The sequence below is a fragment of the Nannospalax galili genome, unplaced genomic scaffold (assembly GCF_000622305.1).
Source record: "Nannospalax galili isolate Female #2095 unplaced genomic scaffold, S.galili_v1.0 scaffold527, whole genome shotgun sequence".
Taxonomy (NCBI): Eukaryota; Metazoa; Chordata; class Mammalia; order Rodentia; family Spalacidae; genus Nannospalax; species Nannospalax galili.
The window spans coordinates 279,435-294,275 of NW_008355476.1; the positions used below are offsets into that span (position 1 = coordinate 279,435).

Below are 14,841 nucleotides of genomic sequence, written 5' to 3' on the forward strand. Positions count from 1 at the left end.
TTGCAGTGTAGTTGAGAGTGTCAATTTAGCTGGGCATGGTAACAATACCTTTAATCTCAGCAGAGGCAGGTAGATCTCTGTGAGTTCAAGGCCACACTGGCCTACATAGCAAGCTCTGGGCCAGCCAGGGCTACACAGTGAGACTCTATGTAAAAAAAAAAAAAAAAAAAAAAAAAAAAAAAAAGTGTCAGTTTGAGGACTGGAAAGATGGATTGAGGATTAAGAGCACTTGCTGCTCTTGCAAAGGTCCCTGGTTTGAGTCCCAGCACCCACTTGGTGGCTTACAACCATCTGTAACTCCAGTCCCAGGGGATCTAACACCTTCTTCTACCCTCTGCAGGTACCAGATATGGACATGGTACACATATGTACATATAGGCAAGGCAAATATTTATATACTCATGCATATAAGATGAAAAGAAATCTTTTTAATAAAAGTGCCCGTTTGGAAGCTCAATACCAATCATTTGCAGTCCCTTGACCTTGGGAATTTTAAACACTTTAAATCTTTCCTTTAACAATAAAGCCTGTTATTTTTTTTTAAAGTTTTAATATTTTATTTATTTTTATTTTATGTGTATGAGTGTTATGCCCACATGTAAGTAAGTGCACCCATGTCGTGCAATGCCTGCGGAGGACAAAAGAGGCTGTCGGATCCCCTGGTACTGGAGTTACGGACAGTTGTTAGCTGCCATGTGGGTGCTGGGATTTGAACCTGGGTCTTCTGCAAGAACAACCAGTGTTCTTAACCACTGATCCATCTCTCCAGCCCCAAGCCTGTTAATTTTTAATGTAGTCTTTGGCCAGCATCACATTTTTTAAACTTAAAGGATTACAAATAAGAATCATCTAGCAATAAAAATTTTCCCAACTTTATTCTTATTTCACTTTTAAATGTTTATTTCATGTAGTCTAGATAAGTTATAATCTTTTCAAGTTAAAAATGAGCTTTTTCTTTCTTTTTTTTTTTGAGACAGAGTCTCCCTGTAGCTCCAGGTGACCTGGAACTCACTCTGTAGCCCAGGCTGGCCTTGAACTCACAGAGATCCACCTGCCTCTGCCTCCTGAGTGCTGGGACTAAAGGTGTGCACCACCATGCGTGGCTAAAAGTGAATTTCTTTTTTTCAATAGACTTGCATTTAAATTTCTGGATTAAGAAGAATGGGCTGGGGATGTAGCTGACTTGGTAGGGTGCTTTCCTAGCACGCATTAAGCCCTGGGTTTGATCTCTAGCATTACATAAACCAGGCATGGTGGTCCACACCTGTCATCCCAGCACTCAGGAGGAAAAGGTAGGAGAATCAGAAGAATCAACACCTGCCTAGCCTTTTGTCATTGTGATAAATATCTGAGGGGAAAAACAATTTAAAAGAGAAAAAAGTTATTTTGAATCATGATTGCAGAGAGATTTCAGTTCAGTTTTGGCTGGAACCATTGCTTGGGCCTGAGTCACATGAGGCAGAGTATTGTAGTGGCAAAGGCATGTGGTAGAAGTTTTCATTTCATGACAGACAAGGAGAGAGACAGATAAGGTACCCTACAAGGACATGCCCTTATGACTTACTTCCTTTAGCTAGGCAGCACTTCCTAAAGTTTCTAGCATCTTCCCAAACAGTGCTACCAGCTGAAGACCAAGCATCAAACACATGAGCATTTGGGGGTCATTTCCTGTCCAGACCTTAATAACATCTTTAACCTCCCCTTCACAGAACACAGTGCACCTGTCTTCCCACTGCTTTCCTATGTCCCATTGCAAAGCTCAGTATTTTTCTTCATGGAAGGTTTTCTTGTTTCCTGTTAACTTTGCTCCAAGGCATTTCAGTGTTTTCAGAATGGGATTCTCTTTCCCACAACCAAAACTGTAAAGCTATTTACAAAGCTTCTCAGTGTATCTTTTGGTGGTTGAAGCTCTCTTTTATGAGGTATAACCATTTCCAGAATGGATTATGTTTGGATTTCTAGGGGGATATTTAGTTTGCAGCTAGAACTTCTTTTCAATAGTGCATTTTAAATCTAGCTTCACTTATTGACTCAGTTATCTTTCAGGACATTGTTGTAGTTAGAATGAGTCTGTCTTGCCCCTGACAACTGTATTTTCCTCTTAAGAATGATGCTTGTAGCTGGAGATGCAGCTCAGCTGACAGAGTGCTTGCTGAGCATGTATTAATCCTGGCGTTCCTCCCCAAATACTGCATAAAACAGGAAGTGCATGGTGCATGCCCATAATCCCAACACTTGGAAGGTGGAGGTAGGAGGATCAGGAATTTAAAGCCATTCTTGGCTATACAGAATATTTTGAGGCCAGCCTGGGCCAATTAAATGCCTCAACAACAACAACAACAAATAGTGACACTGGAAAAAGATAGGACTTATTTATGTTAATTAAGCTCCTTTCTAATTTATTAGAGGAATTAACATTTTTACTACATTTTCTGTGCGCGAGCCTGTGTGTGTGTGTGTGTGTGTGTGTGTGTGTGTGTGTGTGTGTGTATACATGTGCACATGTGCCTGCATGTCATGTGGGTCATGGGATTTGAACTCAGGTTCTTAGGCTTGGAAGTAGAAGCCTTTACCTGTGGAGCCATTTTGCCAGCCCCCTTTGTTAGGGGAGTCTTTTTTTCTTTTTCTTTTTTTTTTTTTTTGAGACAGGGTCTCTCTGTAGCCCTAGCTGTCCTGAAACTCACTATGTAGACCAGGCTGGCCTTGAACTCACAGAGATCTACCTGCGTCTGCCTCCTGAGTGCTGGGACTAAAGGCGTGCAATACCATGCTTGGACTATTAGGGGAATGTTTTAAAAAGTGGCTGGGCCTGAGGGCACATGCCTTTAGTCCTATAACTGAAAAGGCAGAGGCAGAGTTCAAGGCTAGCCTCGTCCACACAGAGCTCCAGGCCAGCCAGACCTCCACAGTGAGACCCTGCCTCAAAAAAAATGTGAAAAATGTATAAATGTTAGTCTGATGTGGTTCATATGTATCATCTCAACATTTGGGAGGCTGAGGCAGGAGAACTAATGTGAATCTGAGGCCAGTCTGAGGTAGGTAGTGAGTTCTAGGTCAGTTTGGCCTATAGACTGAGATCGTATCTCGAAAGACTAAAATAAGGGGCCAGGGAGATGGCTCAGTGGTTAAGAGTACTGGCTGCCCCTGCAGAGGACATAGGCTCGATTCCTAGCATCCACATGGTGGCTAACAACCATCCGTAACTCCAGTTCCAGTTTTGGGGGGAATTCAACACCCTCTTCTGATCTCAGGCACTGCACAACACGGGTGCACTTACACACACACAGGGAATACACTCATACACTACACTAAAAATAAATATTAAAAAAAAACAAAAACAGCTGGGCGTGGTGGCGCACGCCTTTAATCCCAGCACTTGGGAGGCACAGGCAGCGGATCTCTGTGAGTTCAAGGCCAGCCTGGTCTACATAGTGAGTTCCAGGACAGCTCGGGCTACAGGGAGACCCTGTCTCAAAAATACCAAAAATAAATAAATAAATAAATAAATAAACAAACCTTGTTTTCGTATGTTTCCATGCCTGCAACAGTTTAAACAATGTGACATTTGCACACTCATGTCCACAGCAGCATTGTTTACAGTAGCATTGGGTGGAACCAGTTCAAATGTCCACTGACAGATGAATGAATAAATAAATTGCAGTATACACAAGTAGTGGGATATTTAGCCTTAGTAAAGGAAGAAGTCCCTCCCGTGTTACAAACAGATGCATCTTGAAGATCTTATGCTAAGTGAAATGAGACAAGATCAGTACGTGGAACGAGAGGGATAGTTCAGTGGTTAAGAGCACTTGCTATTCTTCCAGAGAACCAGAGTTTGGATCTGAGAACTCACAATGGGTATCTCACAACTGCATGTAACTCCATCCCAGATCAGAATTTCAAATTCTCTTCTGACCTCCATGGTACCCACACACATGTGGCATATATGTTTATATACACACAAGCTGGAGAGGTGATGCAGCGCTTAAGAGCACTGGCTGCTCTTGCAGAGGTCCTAGATTCACTTCCCAGAACCACATGACAACTAATAACTATCCATAATTCCAGTTCCATGAGAGCCCATGCCCTCTTCTGGCCTCTGTAGGCATTGCACACATAGGTGCGCTTACATACAAGCAGGCAAAACACTCATATACATAAAACTAAAACAAAACGAAAAAAACCCCAAACACACACACAAACAAAAAACAACCAAACAAAAAACAAGTACCAGGATTGGGGAGATGGCTCGGCAATTAACAGCACTACAACACTTGCTGTTCTTCCAGAGGACCCAAGTTTGATTCCCAGCACCCACATTAGGTGTCTCATATGGGCTTGTTAACTCCAGCTTCAGAGGATCTGATGCCCTCTTCTGGCCTCCTTGGGCACTGCACTCACATGCACTCACAAAAGTACTCATATTTATAGAAAGTATCTACAGAGGTCAGATTCATATAGTCAAATTGAAGAATGGCAGTTACTAGGAGTGGAGGAAAAGGGGCCATTAAATAGGTCTCATAGAGTTTCTATTTTGAAACAAAAACATTACAGAGATGTTTTGCCAAAATGTGAATATCCTTACCACCACTGAGCTGTATACCTAGGCATGATTCTGTCAGCACTTGGTTTGGCTATATTTTGAATGTTTTCCTCAAGGAAATATGTGATGAAATGTAATCCTCATTGTGAGCTATTAAGAGTGAAAACTTCAGGGCTAGAGAGATGACTCAGCATTTGAGAGTACTTGCTGCTCTTCCAGAGGATGAAAATTCAGTTCTCAGCACCTACACAATGGCTAACAACTGACCATAACTCCAGTTTCAGGAGATCTGAGCCCTCTTCTGATCTCTGAGGGCACTGCATGACACAGGAACACTTGCATATATGCAGGAAAAACACTCATATTTTATCATTTCTTAATTTTGTGTGTAAATATGTGTAAAACTCATATTTTATTATTTTTTAATTTTATGTATATGAGTGTAATGCCTGCATGTATATAAGTGCACCAGTGTTGTGTAATGCCCACAGAGGTCAGAGGAAGGCATTGGAGCCCCTGGAATGGGAGTTATAGACAGTTGTTGTCATATGGGTACTGAGAATCAAACCTGGGTCCTCTGTAAGAACAGCCAGTGCTCTTAACTACTGAGCCATCTCTTCAGCCCCTCATAAAAACATTTTTAAAAGGTTTTTAAAAAGTGTGAAAATAGGGCTAGAGAGATGGCTCAGCGGTTAAGAGCACTGACTGCTCTTGCAGATGGCTCAGCAGTTAAGAGCACTGCTGCTCTTGCAGAGGACTCGGGTTCGATTCCCAGCACCCACATGGCAGCTATAAACTGTCCTTAACTCCAGTTCCAGGGGAATCTGAAGCCCTCTTCTGACCTCCGTGGCATTGCACAACACAGGTACACTTACAATACATGCAGGAAATACACTCATACACATAAAATAAAAATAATAAATTTTTTAAAAAGTCTGAAAACCTCAGCTTATTGTGGCATATGGGGGTGGGGACTTTGAGAGATGAGTGAGAGTTCTATGTAAGGTCATGACAGTAGCGTCCCATGATCAAATTTTGGTGGCTTTATTCGAAGAAGGAGAGGGAGAGGGAGGAGAGGAAGAGAGAGAGGGGGAGAGAGAGAGAGAGACAGAGAGAATGAATGTGTGTGGGTGCCTTCAGAAGCCAGAAGGAAGCATCAAATCTTCTGAAGCTGAAGTTACAGTCAGTTGTCAGCCACCAGATGTGGGTGCTTGGGAACCAAATTCAGGTCTTCTGGAAGAGCAGCAAGTGCTTCTAACTGCTGAGCCTCAATTCAAAGGATTTTTAACAACTTAAAAAAAATATTTTATTTTGCAAGTGTGTGTGTGTAGGTCAGAGGACAGTTTGGGGAAGTGGGTTCTCTCCCTCCACCATGTAGGGCCCAGGGATCTACCCCAGGTTGTCAAGTTTCATGACAAGTGCCTTTACCTGCTGAGCTATCTTGCCAGCCTGAAGTCATTTCTTTGGATCCAGGTTCTGCTCTGGGCCTTAAGGAAAATGTGTAGAAGTTTAGAACCATTCTTGTGCTTCTAGAAACCCTCGGTTTCCAGCTTAGAACATCAGGGAAGACAGGAGATTTAGAGATGAAGCCCAGCTAGTGATCAAGAAAGTGGACCTGTAATATCAGTCCCAACTCCTACAAGGTGTCCTCTGACCTCTATACCCACCCTGTGACACACACCCATACTCATATACACATATAAGTGTACACTGTGATAAAAATTTTTAATGAGATGACCACTTTTTTTTCCTGTGGCCCACCTCACTCTGGTTGGAACCTCTCACTTTGTTATTATAGCGCCTGCTTGAGATGAAGGGGAATGTAGCTGACCTTACAGGAAGAAGTGAGCCTTGACTCTGCTATGGGCTCACCTGCTTCACAGAGCCTTAGACAAGCTTCCCTCTACACCCGAGTGGGGAAAAAAACACTGAGGTGGGGGGAGATATGTCAGTAGTTCATTTACACTACATCCAAAGGAGCCATCTGTGGTCTGGTCCTTAAAACTGCGTTCTCAAAATCCACTGGAAACAGACCAGAGTTGCGAAATCCACTGGACTTTGATGCTTTAAAGTTATGTCCTCAGAGGTTTCCAATCCCCTCCCCAAACCCCCTGAAAACCTCTTCTTCTACCAAAGAAACTGAAACCAAGAAACCATTAAGAGTCACAGTGGGAAGGTGATTCCAATATTAAATTCTTTTTTAAAAAATGTACAGATTTAAAAAATTTTTTGTTATTTTTATTTTATGTGTACGAGTGTATTGCCTGTGTGTATGTGAGTGCACCTATGTCGTGCAATGCCGCGGTCGGTAGAGGGTTTCGGATTCCCCTGGAATTGGAGTTAAGGATGGCTTGTAGCTGCCATGTGGGTGCTGGGAATCAAACCTGGGGCCTCTGCAAGAGCAGTCAATGCTCTTAACCCCTGAGCCAACTCTCCAGCCCCCAATATTAAATTCTTTTTCCAAAAGGAAAGCTGGATCCCTTCTCTCTCAAGCATGAAACAGCCCCCTTGATATTGACCCCACTAAAGAATGTTTCTCTCACACTGCCTTTTGATAGGTAAAAATTTGCGGGAGAACGAGCGAATGGAGGATGAGGCACCTAGACACAGATAAAACTCTCAGCGGGATAGAGCTTTATTTTGCACTGGACACATTCCCCTTGGGGAAGGGAAAATGTCAGCCCACGGGGTTGTGAGCTGGGGCTTATATATGGGGGCTTCAGGGTACAGAAGGGGGGCGAGTTTTGGGGAAAAATCAAGCGGGGGTGGGGGTGAAGCAGGAAAAGCAGGGCTTGTAAACCTGTCTCCTATCCGTCTGCCAGCCAGGATCTGGGTCAGGAAGTGTTTACTTTTTTGTCCTCTTAAGGGAAAAGCTGCTATGCTAAACAGCTCCTAAAATCTCTGGTTAACTGGCAGAATTTGCTTATCTTGTCTTTGGAGATCAGAGGAAAGGCAGGCTGCCTCTTAGAAGAGTCTGCTTCCCTTGACTTCAAAGGCCAAGGTGCTTATCAGCTCAGTTCCCTTTTTCAAGCTTGAAAATCCAAAGTCCATGGGTCTCTGTTGGGGAGGGGGGGGGAGCTGAAACCCTAATACCTTTTAAGGTGTTTGGTGCCCTGGAGAATCCTGGAAGGCAGAAGGATATTTTTCTCCTTTGTTGGTTGCATTTAACTAGGTATTTCTGCAAATGATGCCTGGGAAGTTCAGCCCAGCCCTGTTTCCAGCAGAGCAGCTTCTCTGCAGCCTCTGTTCTGACCTGCAGCATGTGGGAAGGTCTGTGCTTTCTAAGGCCAGATACCATGTGAGCAGACATTGTGTCTGCTTCCCTTCAGCCTAGACCACCAACAGCTGGAGAGAGGGAAATAGAGGAAGGTGAAATGGGAGACCTGGAAACTGTGCTGTACAGAGAGCCTCTGGGGGTAAAAGAAGCAGGTACAAAGAGGGCACCTGTGGACTAACTTCCTGCACACATCAGACCTTTGATATATCCTATGGATGGGGCAGAGGCAAGAAAACAGCGGTGTGCTGATCAGCTGGTGGTCAATATGGCTACCATGTAAGATTCACATGCTAAGAGGTGCCGTGTGTAGATTGGTGAGCTCATCATTCTGAGGCAGGAATGAGGAGTGCAGTGCTTCCCAGCTCTGACTGCACTTGAGGATCCCAGCTTCGGTAGCAAAGAAAAGCAACAGAAACAATGTCTGATTCCCATCTGAGAGACTCAGTTTAATTAGTGTTGGGCGGGGCCTGAGCATCTGGATCTCTTTAAAAGCTCCTCCAGGTATTTGCATGTAGTCAGGAGAAAGAAACGCATGGGGAAACTGCCAAACACCTGTAATCCCAACACTCGGAGGATCACAGTGTGTTTGAAGTCATCCTTGGTTATACAGTGAGTTCCAGGTCAGCTTGGGTTGTAGAGTAAGACCTCAAAAAACAAAGCAACCCAAGCAAAAAGAAATGTATGTGGGGTAGATGGATGTTTCTGAATAAAAGCTAATTGTAACTTAGGCAGCAGAAAGCCATCACAGGTTTCTGAGCAAGACAGAAACTATGAGGTGACCGTCATGTGAAGACCAGTCTAGAATAAGAAAACAAAATAAAGACCAGAAAAAAGGCTATTGCAGTGCTCTTATGAAAGCTGAGGTAGTTCTAAACTATTAGCCAGAGACTGGGGGAAGAGGACAGGTTTCCTGCCATTTTCAGGAGTGCCTAGCATAAAAAGGAATAGCCAAGCTGCCTCTGCTACAGGAGGGAAGGGCATGGGCCCCTTTTGCCCCAGCCCACTTGAACACCAAAAAAACTGCAGAAGAAAGAATTTCCAATATCTTGAGAGTTAAGAACCTAAGAGAGGGACTGGAGAGATGCTCAGGAGTCAAGAGCACTGGCTGCTCTTGCAGAGGACCCAGGTTCTGTTTCCTAGCACCCATTAAGTGGCTCACAACCACCTGTAAGTCAAGTCCCAGGGGATGTAACACCCGCTTCTGGCCTCCTCAGGCACAAGGTATGCATGTGGTGCACATATGTACATGTAGGCAAAACACTCATAAAGTAAAAAATAAATCTTGAAGAAAGAGAATACAGAGCATGGAGCCTTTCAGGGAAAAGGTTCAAGAATCATCAAGGGGCTGGCTCAGTGGTTAAGAGCACTGGCTGCTCTTGCAGAGGACTGGGGTTTGGATCCCAGCACCTGTATGGTGGCTAACAACCGTTCTAACTCCAGTTCCAGCAGATCCAATGCCCTCTTCTGACCTCCACGGGCTTTGTATAACACAGGTGCACTTACATACATGTAGGCAACACACTCATACAGATAAAATAAAAATATTTAAAAAAATGAAAGAATTGGAGAGATGGCTCAGGGGTTAAGAACACTGGTTGTTCTTGCAGAAGATCTGGGTTCATATCCCAGCACCCACATGGCAGCTAACAACTGTCCCTAACTCCAGTCCCAGGGGATCCGACAGCCTCTTCTGACCTCTGCTGGCACTGCATGACATGGGTGTACTTACCTACCTGCAGGTAATACACACATACACATAAAATAAAAATTAAAGTAAAAAAAAATAATCGCTCATCCAAGATGCAAAGACTGAACACTTCAAGGACATGAAACTTCAATAAAGCAAAGCTTCATACCTCTAGAGCCAACCCCCCGCCACCCTCCAGTGACCTCTGATAAGAAAGAAGTACTTCTCCTGAGCCAGGTGTGGTAGTACAGGTCTGTAATCCCAGCACTCACTTGGGAGTTGGAGGCAGGAGATCAGAAAGGAGTCCTAGGTCTTTGGCTATATAGTAACTTTGGGGCCAGCCTGGGTGTTTTAAAAAGAAGAGAAATAGTTCCCTTATCCAAGGAATTTATTGCTCTGCTGTCATGCTGTCATGTTGGTGTCACAAATGCCACCGCTATTTTTTTTTCTTTTTTTTTTTTGAGACAGGGTCTCCCTGTTGCCCCAGCTGGCCTGGAACTCGTTCTGTAGACCAGGCTGGCCTTGAACTCAGAGATCCTCCTGCCTCTGCCTCCCAAGTGTTGGGATTAAAGGCATGTGCCACCATACCTGGCTTGCCACTAGTATTACTAGGCTACCTTACAACACTAGCTCACTTCATAAAAAAAAGTGAACTATCAGCTAAAGCTTCACATACCTTCCTAGGTGTTATCTGAGAGAGGGCACAGTGAACTTAGCAGGGTGGTGCTTCAGCAACTGAACTAGTGATGTACAATGTAACCTGGGATGCCAAAAGGCTCCCACCTCCTGGCTGAAGACTTCAGGGCTTAAGAAGAAAGTGAATAGGATGAGACACTTGAGAAGGCAGCAAAACAAGAGATGACTTTGTACCCATGGAAGAGATAGCAGACAGAGAAAATACACTGACTAATTAAAAGCAAACAGTGAAATTTGGTGTCACTGTCCCTCCAATCCCATCATTCTTCGACCAGATCTTTCATTTGACATGTTTATGTGACTCCTGATCAAACAGTCACTCTAGAGCATAGCAATGGAAGTTAATTGTTTTATTACAGAGGAAAATAACATCCTAACTTATTAAATAATGTTTTAACAAAAAGAATTGACAAGGGTTTCAAGTTCCTCGAATACTCCCTCCTCGCAATAAGCTCCACTAATAGTGCCCCACACACAAACAAGAAAAATTCAGTTGTTTCAAAAGGGCTTTCAGTTTTGCATAGGTGTCTTACTTAGTCCAAGGGTGGATATGAATAAGCTGGTAGATAAATTACAAGGAGGGTAAAAAGTCAGCAGCTCAATCTAGACAGGGTAGAGAGGTGTCCTCTCTCGTATCCTAATTTTTGAGTTAGTTGCCTTGTATGATATACTCTTTTTCAGATTTGTCTTAAAAAATACAGTGATTTATTTTCATATCAGAAATTTCAAAAAACAAAACAAAAAGACAACATCCCCCCTTGTATTGACCCTTTCTTGTTTTGTCTTAAAAAGCCTAAATTCATGGAGAATAGTAAACTGATTACGGTGTGTAGCTCAGGAGAGGGGTGAAATTCTTTTTTAAAAATTACATTTTGTGTGTGTGTGTGTGTGTTGTGTGTGCACATATCACAGCACACAAGCAGCAGTCAGAGGACAACTTGAAGGAGCTGGTTCTCTCCTTCCACCGTTACAGGTCCTAGATCTTAGGGATCAGATTTGAGTTGTCAGGTTTGGTGGCAAGTGCCTTTTCCCAATGAGCCATCTCACTGGACCAGGAGTAAGATCTATCGAAGGTCTGTAATGGTCACAATTCTGTCCTTGACAGTTACATGGCTGCAGTCCTGCAATAGAGAAACGGGAAGAATGATGAAGTCATGAAAAACCTGTAAAGTAAGTTTTAAAAACTATTTATTTACTTATGTAAATAAGTCTTATGTAACCTGAGTCTTATGTAACCCAGGCTTTCTTTGAACTCCCTAGGTAGCCAAGAATGGCCTTGAATACCTAATCCTTCTGCTTCTACCCCACAAGTGCTAGGAACATAGCGTGCACTATCATGCTCAGTATATGTGGTGCTAGGGATTGAAAGCAGGGCCTGGTGCTTACGAGCAAGCTCTCTACCAACTGTGCTCCACCCCCATCCCTGAATCCCTTATTTAAAATATTCACTCTAGACCAGTGGATCCTAGTCTGGAGGCCAAATTGTGATAGAAATGGCAGATACGGTAACTGGTCTGAGAATCTCCACGCCCACCCAGCTCAACCCAGAGGAGAAAGCAGTGTCATCTTTCTGTGTATCTTTGCTAATTTTCAAATGCATACATTTTTTCAGAGTCACTTGTTAAATATTCTTTTATTAAGAAGAATCAATAGGTTCATTTCAGTTTCCAGAGTTATTATGTCAATCAGATAATAAAGGTCACCTACCATCCTCTCAGGGAGTACTCACTTCTGGTATGCGAAGTCTTACTGATTTATTAGAGACAGGATCTGCTTATGTAACTCAGGATGGCCTGAAGCTGGAGAATCCCTCCACCCCCAGTCTCCTGAGTGCTAACTTTACAGGTGTGTTGCACCATGCCCAGCTTCAGGAACGGTCTTTATAACTGGAAATCTGGGTATTGGTGTACTAGCCTTTTTTTTTTTTTTAAATGGTGCAGTCTCATTTTAACAACCTAGTACCTAGACATTATATTCCAAGACAGACTAATGAATCTTTAACAGATCTGTGAGAAAGTGCTAAAAACTATGATCTAGGTTTGATCCACAAGACCACAAAATTAATTTCAATGAATAATTAAACAAAAAACAATACATCAAAAATATATTCTTTTTTTCAAAAGCTGGTATTCTACACGGTCTTAATTTTAGTGCTGGGTGCAGTATGAAGCACACCAGTACCTCCATGTTATACAGACACACACACACACACACACACAATTACTGTTCTATCCATTTGAAAACAGCTCTCAGATCCTATCTTTCCTTGGGTCTCTGTTCTACACATCTCCAGATCTTTAAAAAAATATTTAGGGACTAGAAAGATGGCTCAGTAAATAAGATCATGTACTGATCTTGCAGAGGGCCCAAGTTCAGTTCCCAGCATCCATACCTGGCGGCTTACAAGTGTCTGTAACTCCAGCTTTAACCTCCAAGGGCACTACACTCATGTACATATACCCCCATAATTAAAATAAAATCTTAAAAAAGAATTATTTTTACTTATGTGTATGTATTGTGTACCTTTGTGAGTTTATGTGTACCCTGTGCATACAGGAGCCCCAGAGGCCAGAAGAGGATGTTAGATTCTTTGGAACTGAAGTTACACAGTGGTTATAAGCTAACTAGAAAGTCCCATTTCTCCCACTCCATCCTGAGCTGCTCTTCTATGTTTTACAGGGTTCTGAGTCGATTGTCTACATTGTTCACTGTTCTCTGAACTCAAAGAAAAAAGGAAATGTCCAGGCTAGTCTGGAGTAGAGCTGCAGAATCCCATTAGTTCTGAGGGTGAGTTGGAGCACTCTGATCTTGGCAACTAAGCTTATCATAGAACACATCCTAGAGGAAAATACAACTTCCTAGGGAGGTCATGAAATCCTATTTTCTTCCAGACGTGGTGGCGCATACCTTTAATCCCAGCACTCTGGAGGCAGAGGCATGCAAATCTCTGTGAGTTCAAGGCCAGCCTGGTCTACATAGTGAGTTACAGGACAGCTGGGGCTATAGGGAGACCCTGTCTCAAAAGGACCAAAAAAAAAAAAAATTCCTATTTTCTTTACAAAATTACAGAATAAAATATGCTTAATTTATCCAACTTATATTTGTTTTTCTTTTACATTCAAATCTCTCACTTAGCTTCTGATACTGATAAAGAACAAACTAACATTTAACAATCCAGCTAATGTATTAAGTACTTTCTGTATATATTTCTTTTTTTTTCCTGTAGTGCTGGGGATTGAACCCAGGGCCTCATGCATGCTAAGCACAGGTTCTGCCACTGAACTCCACCCCAGTCCCTACCTCATTAATCCTCTCAGCACCCTATAAAGTATTATTATTATCCCACATAACAAGTAAAAGACCAGGTAAACAGCCTCAAAGACACACTGGGTGACAGATACATGTTGATCACGGAGTTCTGCAAAGATGAGAGACAAGGTTGGACTTCTGGGTAGGTCAGAAAGGACCATGTGCCTCATCAGCTTTGACAGCCTTTGCTAGAAACATGGTCTTGATTTTTTTCTACATAGATACATACACAGAACAGAGGTGGGTCTCTGCCATGAGGATGAAAGCCTTTCTGACGGCAGGATGAAATCTCCTGGAGGCCATAGTCAGTTAACTTAAAGAATCCAGTTCTGAAATAAAAGGGAGCTGAGTCAAACAAAGGTGTCCCCTTCTTCCTAACACTCTCTCACACTCTGTCTTTGTCTTGGTTCTGTCTCTCTGTGTCTGTTTCTCTCTCTCTCTCTCTCTCTCTCTCTCTCTCTCTCTCTGTTTCTGTCTCTGTGTCTCTTTGTCTGTTGCTCTGTCTCTCTCTGAAGGTTTGTAAAGGCTAGAGGACATACCAGACAGGGCACAGGTAATTCTGAGGCAGCTTTCACAGGATGCTGGCTTATAGCTCTCGTCTCTGGTGAATGGATCATAGTTAAAGAATGATTTATCCAGTGATTATAAATAGGAATTGAGCAGGAATTTTTGAGTTAAAAATTAAAACTAAAATGAAAAATCCCTCTGAGAAACTCAACAACAGATTTAAGTAGGAGGGGAAAAAGAACCAATGAACAATTAGTTAGGTCAACTGAAATTATTCAGTCTGAGGAATGAAGATGGAAAAAATGAGTCAACAAAGCCTTATGGGATAACATTAGGTACACAAAAATAAAAATTTTCAAAAAATTTAAAAAGAAAAAGGCTGATTATTACTGTTTCCATAGCAGATCTGTTGGAGAATTCAGAGTAATTACAGGAATTGGAACAAAAAAGAAGTAACACTATGTGACAGTTTGATTCAGAAATTCTTTAACCTCATACTCTTGAGATTCTTATCACTTCAAACCAAATAGTCAAATAGTTCAAATTTCTTGAGGACTTTTCTTAGAAGAGCACCAACATCACTATTAGGGAATCTTTAAAAGAGTAAGTTGGGTTTATCAGAATATGGAACTTAAAGGAAGTCTTTTAGAATAGTCAAGTAATACCATAATTTATGTATTTTAGCTATATTTTTTAAAAGGTCTTGGGTACAGGGGGAGAATCTCCTTTCATGCAAGTATAAGGACCTGGGTTTGTATCCTTAGTATCTACAAAAAAAAAAAATCCTGGTGTGATGGCATACATCTATAATTCCCAACTAGG

At 42.4% G+C, this 14,841-nt stretch overlaps 1 protein-coding gene across 2 annotated transcripts in view; it reads right to left on the reverse strand.

Annotated features, from left to right (window-relative positions):
* Positions 1 to 10,538: 10,538 nt before the first annotated feature.
* The window catches only part of Stambp (STAM binding protein), a 28,772-nt gene continuing 24,469 nt past the window's right edge, over positions 10,539 to 14,841 (reverse strand). For both annotated transcript variants that reach the window (XM_008852867.2, XM_008852865.2), the window contains exons 9-10: positions 13,742 to 13,841; positions 10,539 to 11,324 (exon numbers count right to left, since the gene is read on the reverse strand). In XM_008852867.2, coding sequence (XP_008851089.1) covers positions 11,268 to 11,324; positions 13,742 to 13,841 — 157 coding nt within the window. In that variant the 3' untranslated portion in view covers positions 10,539 to 11,267. The remainder of the gene's footprint in view (positions 11,325 to 13,741; positions 13,842 to 14,841) is intronic.